This window comes from Ananas comosus, linkage group 15 (assembly GCF_001540865.1).
Source record: "Ananas comosus cultivar F153 linkage group 15, ASM154086v1, whole genome shotgun sequence".
In the NCBI taxonomy this organism is placed as follows: domain Eukaryota; kingdom Viridiplantae; phylum Streptophyta; class Magnoliopsida; order Poales; family Bromeliaceae; genus Ananas; species Ananas comosus.
The window spans coordinates 3,381,399-3,389,782 of record NC_033635.1 but is presented as its reverse complement, the minus strand read 5'-3'; the positions used below and the strand labels follow the sequence as shown (position 1 = coordinate 3,389,782).

The 8,384-nt window shown below is 35.6% G+C and overlaps 1 protein-coding gene across 1 annotated transcript; it reads right to left on the bottom strand.

The window, feature by feature from the left end:
* On the bottom strand, positions 4,446 to 7,420 carry LOC109720949 (myosin-4-like). The gene is made up of 3 exons (XM_020248318.1): positions 7,127 to 7,420; positions 6,112 to 6,222; positions 4,446 to 6,013 (listed from the first exon to the last, which is right to left on the bottom strand). The coding sequence occupies exons 2-3, from the start codon at positions 6,211 to 6,213 to the stop codon at positions 4,658 to 4,660; spliced, it is 1,458 nt and encodes a 485-aa protein (XP_020103907.1). The 5' UTR covers positions 6,214 to 6,222; positions 7,127 to 7,420; the 3' UTR covers positions 4,446 to 4,657.

The window sequence follows — 8,384 nt, the reverse complement described above, 5'->3', positions numbered from 1 at the left end:
TTTCAAAATTTAATTTTAAATATCAAATTTTAAATTTAAGATCAAATTTAAATTTGAAAGACATAAAATATAAAATTTTAAATTTTAAATCTAAAAAATTAAATTTAAAATTTAAAAATTACAAATATCAAATTTATAATTTAAACATTAAAATTTATAATTTAAAATTATAAATTTAAATTTTAAAAAACTAAATTATAAATTTTAAAAATTAAAATTTAAATTAAAAATCTCTCTCTCTCTCTCTCTCTCTCTCTACCCGGGAGGGGTGGAACAAGTGTTCCACCCCTTGTTCCAAGTGTTCCACCCCCCTCCAAATTGTGTTTAGGTACAAGAGGGGGATAAGGAGTTATCCCCCCTCTTGTACCTATTTCAAACGGGGTGTTACCAAATGCATTGTCCAAAATAAAAAGAAAAACTTCAAATATAACGCATGTGGTTTCGCATTTTTTCACATTATTATTCTGTGGTTTAGAATATATCAATTTAGTTTTTCATGGTTTCGTACTTTCTTACTTTAATATTCTGTGATTTAAAGTGTATCAATTTAACACCCTGTGGTTTTTTTTTTTTTTTCGTCGGCTCCTCTATTAATATTTTATTAAATTATATATAAAGATTTCAGATGCCGTATCTAGATTTATCGATATTTACTTTAGTACCATTTAGTTTTAACTTTGCTACTGATTGTTTTTTCCTCCGTTAGTATTTCGCTAAATTATATACAAAAAAACTTTACATACCCTACCTAGGTTTATCGAATATTCACTTTAATACCCTTTAATTTTAATTTTGTCACTGATTTAACGAAAAAAATTAGTAAAATAAATAATAGGGAAAACTTCAAAAACCCTCCCTGTGGTTTCACACTTTTTCATTTTAGTACCCTGTGGTTTAAAGTTTATCAAGTTAGTACCCTGTGATTTCTCACTTTATCACTTTAGTACCCTGTGGTTTAAAGTGTATCAAGTTAGTACCCTGTGGTTTTGCACTTTATCACTTTAGTACCCTGTGGTTTCACACTTTATCACTTTAGTACCCTGTGATTTAAAAAACCACAGGGTACTAACTTGATACAAATTAAAACCACAGGGTACTAAAGTGATAAAGTGCAAAACCACAGGGTACTAACTTGATACACTTTAAACCACAGGGTACTAAAGTGATAAAGTGAGAAACCACAGGGTACTAACTTGATACATTTTAAACCACAGGATACTAAAGTGAAAAAAATTGAAACCACAAGGGGGGTTTTTGAAGTTTTCCCTAAATAATAAAAGGAGAAAAATGAAACCACAAGATACTAACTTGATACACTTTAAATCACAGGGTACAAAAGTGAGAAAGTGCAAAATCACAGGAGCTAACGCGATACACTTTAAATCACAGGGTACTAAAGTAAGAAACTGTGAAACCACAAGTGGGTATTTGAAGTTTACCCTAAAAATAAACTAAGCAACATTTTAAATCACATGGTACAAAAGTGAGAAAGTGCAAAATCACAGGGTACAAAAGCGATACACTTTAAATCACAGGGTACAAAAGTGAGAAAGTGCAAAATCACAGGAGCTAACGCGATACACTTTAAATCACAGGGTACTAAAGTAAGAAACTGTGAAACCACAAGTGGGTATTTGAAGTTTACCCTAAAAATAAACTAAGCAACATTTTAAATCACATGGTACAAAAGTGAGAAAGTGCAAAATCACAGGGTACAAAAGCGATACACTTTAAATCACAGGGTACAAAAGTGAGAAAGTGCAAAATCACAGGAGCTAACGCGATACACTTTAAATCACAGGGTACTAAAGTAAGAAAGTGTGAAACCACAAGTGGGTATTTGAAGTTTACCCTAAAAATAAACTAAGCAACATTTCGCACCTTGCACTGAAAATTCAAAGCTAATGGCCTATTTTGATGCTACTGAATCTTCTACAGAAATACTGTTGCTATATATTCGAGTTTTTTTCTACACCAAAAAACAAAAGCTTTACATAAAAACTACTCTAAGAGTCCAAAATTTGCTACAATCTTTTGTTTCAGTCAGAAGCTCTAGGCATTTTTCACTTTCATGAAACTCTGGTTTCTGCTTCTCAAATAAACAAAACATGTGCAAAATTACTGGAATCTTGATTACCATGCAACCTTTTTTGGGTACAAAGGTTTGGCATGCTCTTAATACTAATCAAAGAGTTTTAATTGATTATATTCTCTTCACAGTATGTGCACCAGCACAGGAGAATCTAAGCAACCCAACAACTCCCACAGTATTAAGACAAAAATACCCCACAATTAAGTTAAAAAAAAAAAAAAAAAATCCACTGTTTCAATTTGCATGTGGTTGGTAAGCACAGGGTGTAAAGATGTGCAACATCAGAATGAGACCAAATGAGACCTAACTCCATTACCTGGAACCAGAACAGTAAGATCAATCAAAGGGCAATTTTATTGAAAGTGTAAGCCCTGGAGAGAGAACTAAGTAATAAAAAACACTCACTCCCATGTGCACAGATGTCCAAAGGAAATGCTCTTTCCTGCACTAATTATTTGATCAGATCACATGATTGAAAAAGATAATGTGTCCCCTTGATTTGAGCTTATAGTAGTCAATGTTCACAACAGAGAAGTGATCATTATAAATCCAAGTCCAGGAGAGGAACAGGAAAAAGAAAAGGAATTTAGGTAACAAAAAGACATTCTCAGCACGAAAAGCAAGGTTTAAGATGGCATATAAAATGAAACAGACAACTCATTTATGAGCAAATGATTGAGAATACTGCATAGAAAAGGTTTTAGATCTTCTAACAAGAGTGCTATTCATTGTATTTGTCGCGAATTGAGTGTGTGATTAGTGCAAATGATTCCTCTCCATGTGAGTGTTTTTGTTCTACCTCTGCATAGAATCATAAGAACATGCCTTAGGTGAAAGCATACAAGAGGTTGCTACTTGTGTCCAAAAGATGCTGGAGAATATGAGGCATGGCAAATTAAAGTATCCATGCACCAACAAAATTCATAATGCAAAGCTTTTTGGCGTAATATAGTTATACTTTTGCCCAAATGCTGCAATTAAATGTTCACAACACACCATGATGCCACTTCATACTGCTGATTAACAAAGTTTCAGAAAAAATATAAAAAGAGAGCTCAGAAGAAGGAAAGGCAATTGAATAAAATGAAAGCATCATCTATGTTCTCTTCTCGATAATAAGCTCGAGACATTTGCCTAACATTTTGGAGTGATTTGCTTATGCCTTGGATGCCAATATAGCATCCTCAACAATACTGATTATTTTGTTTGAGTGTGAACATTTTCTTCCTTCTCCACTTGATCATCAATTGGGAAGTAATCTTCTGTATTTTTAGTAGAAATCTTCTCCATTCTTGCTAGTTTTCATTTAGCATATTGCAAGGATCGATGATTCTGACCGAGGATTACATTTGTACGATTCTGCGTTGGAGATTGAATTACATTTTTCTGAAAACATGTCAGTCCATTGTGCATGATCTAACTAGAGATTTACCTTACAACTTAATTCCTTAGAACACCTACTACCATGACATGTGACAACAATTGCGTTTCCAAGCAACTTCTAATAGATAGAGCAATTCGGAAAACATTAGGTCAATCCAAGCCAAACCTGCAACACAAATGTTAGGCTAATATAACAGTGATCTCTAACCATCTCCTTAATCATAATCACGTATGCTTTGCAAATCTAAGTGTCTCTCAGGGAAGCAGCTACATTGTTGCTCGCCGTACTAATGCTCATATTGCACACATTGCATAAGAGAGCCATCTCATAAATCCAGATAAATCTTGAACGCAACAAATCTTCATATTTCTTCTCTTTGTTGGAGAAGGTGATCCGTTTCTCTATCATCAGAAAGTCACTATTGACAAATAGCAGTAACTTGTTTTCATGATATCAGTAGTTCCTAAGAATGATAGGCAGCTATGGATGCTACAAAACAACCGATAATGCTGCAAAATTTTATTGAAGAATTTTGAAGGGGGATGAAAAACCTTGCTTTTGGGGTCTAAGAGTGAGAACATATTAGAAGCAAGAAAGAGAAGAACACAACGAATCTAAGAATTATTAATCTTGGTCCAAAAAAAGTTGTTTCATTGGTAGTCTTATAATCGGAAGTGTTAAAAATAATAAAAAAGGACTTCTGGCGGAAGAAAAGGCAACTATGCATTTTAAGTTCCTGCAAAAAAACTAATTGTGCTACTTGTCAAGTAAGCACGGAAAGGCACCCATAACATGACATGACTAGCCCCAAGAAAATGTCATTTTTATGAGGTATAACTGAGCACCCGACTTGCAACAGAACAGACTCAATCCATAACCAAAATCTATCTCTCCCTGAAAAAAAAGAAGAAGAAAAAGAACTGTCAAATACAAAGAAGATTTCCTATTTGGTAGATCTGGCTGAAGAATTGTCTGCTCAATTGATCGCATTTTACTAATCAGATTTGAATCCAAAGCTGGTCAAGTTCAATCACCAGTTAATAGATTATGAGGACAAAAGAAATTATCATTCAACATAACTCGTGCTAGTTTAAAAAGCTAAACAGCTGACTTTAAAATCCAACTCACGTGGTGAGATATTTTTCAGTATGAAACTTGGGCATGTCACACAATCGACATGACTAATATTTCATATTGAGGATCTTACCAAGAGGAACATAATTGAAATGCTTCTCATTACCAAACGAAGCACTTCGATTTGCATGTAAAGATACCCCACGAAGCACTGGCTTGCTGATAGATAGTTCATATGCTGAAGGATTTGCATACACCATATTCACATTTCTTGTGACGATACGCTCCATTTTAGCTTCTGAAGCACATCTTCGTTGTTGTTGCTGCTGCTTCCTCCAGCTCCTCAGTTGGTCTTCTATTGCCGCCTTACCTTTCTCAGCAAGCCCATTTCTCCTTACTGCCTCTTTTAAACTGAATCTCAAGTCATTGATCTCAGCCTTAGCAGTTTCCAACTCTTCTCTTAAGGTATCCGTCTCATTTTTATGTTCACGTACAAGTGGTTCGCAATCATTCTTAAGTGGAATGTCTGCTAGCACATTGGCTTTTCCTGAATATTTCTGGACAACTGCTTCTTGGTTTACTTCAGATGCCTCATCATCGATCACCACATCAGCGACACTATTTATAGGAAGTTTCAAGCTCTTGGCTTTTTCAGCTTGCATCGACAGTTGCTGCACAGCAAGACACAACCCAGCTTGAGCACTACTAAACCTTGCTTCTGCAACCTCAGCGCCAGCGATTGGCGTCCTGCTTCTGTGGAGCTCAGTATTTAGCAGCACAATTTCTACTTCCAATTCCAGCTCCCTGGTCCTCATCTCAGACATCTCACCATTCATTTCCTGCATACTTCTTTGGAGAGTTTCAACTTGGCAGTTCAATTCAGCGATTTTCTGCCTCGCACTTTGAAGAACTTCTTCCATTCTTCTGATGCCATCCTCCATTGTCACCATATACACTGAATTTCCAATGTTTTCCATTTGCATCATCTCAATTTTTGATTGAGTTTGGCTCAAGTAATCAATTGCATCCGAAGAAACATTTCGAGATGATAGATACAACTCTTTTACTTGCTTCAGTTCCATTTGAAAATAATCTATTTCTATAGTTTTTGCCAACATTTCTCCCCATGCAGTAACTTTTGATTCGCCGGCAGCATTGAGCAGAGATTTCATGCAAACACAATGGTGATCCTTTTTACTCTCAAATTCCATGATTTGGCCTTTAATCACCTTGTTATCATATTCAAGCTTCGCAATATGGCCTTGAGCTTTCAAATATTCTCTCTCATACTTATCGCTTTCAACTTCAACATTCTTCAACTGTGTCGACAGCTCTTCAATCGTTTTCCGACATACTTCGAGCTTGAGATTGGATTGCATATTTAAAGATTCTTTTATTTCGAGCAGCACTTTGCAATTGGCCAATTCCTTCAATAAGATGTCCGACTCCTCCTTCCGCGCTTCCTGATGATTCGAGAAAAGGGAACCAGGTAAGAAAATGCTCGAGTACATGTGAACAGTAAGCTCTTTTACTATAATTCTACCTTTAGAAATGCACTTACCACATTACCAGTTGAGCCGAACTTCTTTCGATCAGTTTTCTCCTCAAATAGGGATAGCGCGGCCTGTACGGACTCAAACGGCTTTGAATTGATCTCAGCCATTCCTTCTTCCTGAAAGTGAGGGGTTTATAGTATAACATTTGGCAATTACATTGAATAAGGAAATCAAAACACGATATGAACGAGTATCCTCAGCATTAAATTCACAAACAAACATTGACTATGGACTCGCGTATAGCTTCGACATGAGATCATTAGTAAACTTAGTGCAAATATAGTCAGCAAGCAGCATGAACCAGTTGAATTAATAAATGAAAGTCTCAAAGACCCAGAAATTAATGAAGAAACTCGTTTTTATTTAAGAATGATAGAGTAAGATAGATATGTTTCAATAAACAGAACCATATGTACATGCACCTGCACAATCTGTTCTCTTGTGCCTTTTAGCTCTTTATATAGGCTTTTCTCCTCTACCACTATAATACAGGGTCTGCTTGGTCCCCCTTCTGCTTCCGCTTTTAGCAAAAGTTTGTAATATCGCGGTTGAGAAAGGAAAAATTCTGAAGCTTTTGCTACAGTAGGTGGCAAAAAAATTAGATTTTTGAGTTTCAAATGCAAAATTTCTAATTTGGCGCTTCTAGTTCTGCATAAAGAAATTATTTGAAATATTTAATATTGCGTGCTTTTAGTTATTCAGTAAGACCAAACAGGCTCTACTTAATTGATACAACCTATTTTACTACTGTTGGAGCTAAAAGTATCAATTTTATATTATAAAATGTCGAAAAAAAATCTAAAAGCGCTTTTAATTTTTCCTTCTCTACGCTGAATGATTGCAACAACAATTTAATAGTACTGGAGAGGTAAAGATTGTACAGTAATAATGCTTTCCTAAAATGCAAATCAAAACCAGATTTTTCACATCACCTACTGTAAATCCCATCAATCAAAGGACAACAATTTACAAAAGGAGCGATATTTCAAAAAAAAGGAGAAAAAAAAGAAAAAAAAGTACCTCCAATTGCAGGAGAGGGAATGAAAGGACGGACCCAAGGGATTCCGAGCAGGTTTTTTATGGGAGAGGTGGAGGAGCAGAGTTGGGTCTGAGAAGAGTCCATCGTTGGAAACAAGAACGAGAAGCAGCGCATCGGACGCCCGCGTTGTCGTGCGCGCGGCGTCGAGAGAACGTCGCCATCGATCGGAGAGGTCGAAAGGACGGAGCGGAGCCGCCGAAGTATGTAGTTTTCGCGCCTTCTCACTTACTGCTGCGCGGAAAAGCAGAAGCGTCGGAAGCAGTGAATCCAGGGACTGTTTGGAAGCACAGTTAATACTTGAATTTTGCAAATTTGAACTCGAACCGTCGTCCTACCGAAGTCAAAATTCTGATTTCTTATCCACCCTATAGCAAGTGGCAAAAAATTTAGTGGTTGGTATTCGGAATTCTAAATTCGAATTCTAGTTGATTCATGTTTTCAGCTAAGTTTATTTTCTAAATGAAATAAACAAGATCGGTAGCGTGCTACCTATCTCTCAAAAACAAAAATTCTGATCTCTTTACAGATATGAGGAGGTGTTCGAATTCCTACAACTAGGACTGACAATCTAGCTTATTATTCATGAGTCATGAGTCGGTCATGTTCGGCTCGATATAAACTCAAGATTACTTACCAGCCCGACTTTCATTATTTACTTAAATATTCTGCCCTGATGGCAAACGGACCATTAGAAGACGAGAAGTCGAAAAGTTAACTAAAAGAAAGATCACTTATTTAATAAATAAGCTGAACACATATTATACTTTTAGTCCAAAACACTAACAAGCCAAAGGCGAGCACGAGTCACTCGTATTCAACTCGAATATACACGTATGTATTGCAAATATCTATGCCAATTCAAATATAACGAGATCTATATTTTGTGAATTTCAATTTATTAGAGTAAGCACACACACACACGCACACGTATGTATTGCAAATATCTATGCCAATTCAAATATAACGAGATCTATATTTTGTGAATTTCAATTTATTAGAGTAAGATTTTAGTTTTTTTTATTTTTTTAATTTTTTTTAAGAGATAGATAGCATGCTACCCGCTTCGTTTATTTTATTTAGAAATAAATTTAGCTGAAAATATGAATCAACTAAGGATTCGAACTTGGGTCTCGGATACCAACCACCAAACCCTTTGCCACTTGCTTTTCTGACGGTCAGTTAAAATTTTTTATTCAGTAGCGTGTTGAACAATCTAACTTATTTTTCACAAGCTAGTTT

What these genes read in the sequence shown, in the direction of transcription:
- LOC109720949 (XM_020248318.1), bottom strand. Translation starts at nt 6,213, where the DNA reads ATGGCTGAGATCAATTCAAAGCCGTTTGAGTCCGTACAGGCCGCGCTA. An exon ending in TCGGCTCAACTGGTAATGTG is followed by an intron (nt 6,014 to 6,111) that starts GTAAGTGCATTT and finishes TCGAATCATCAG; the next exon opens with GAAGCGCGGAAGGAGGAGTC.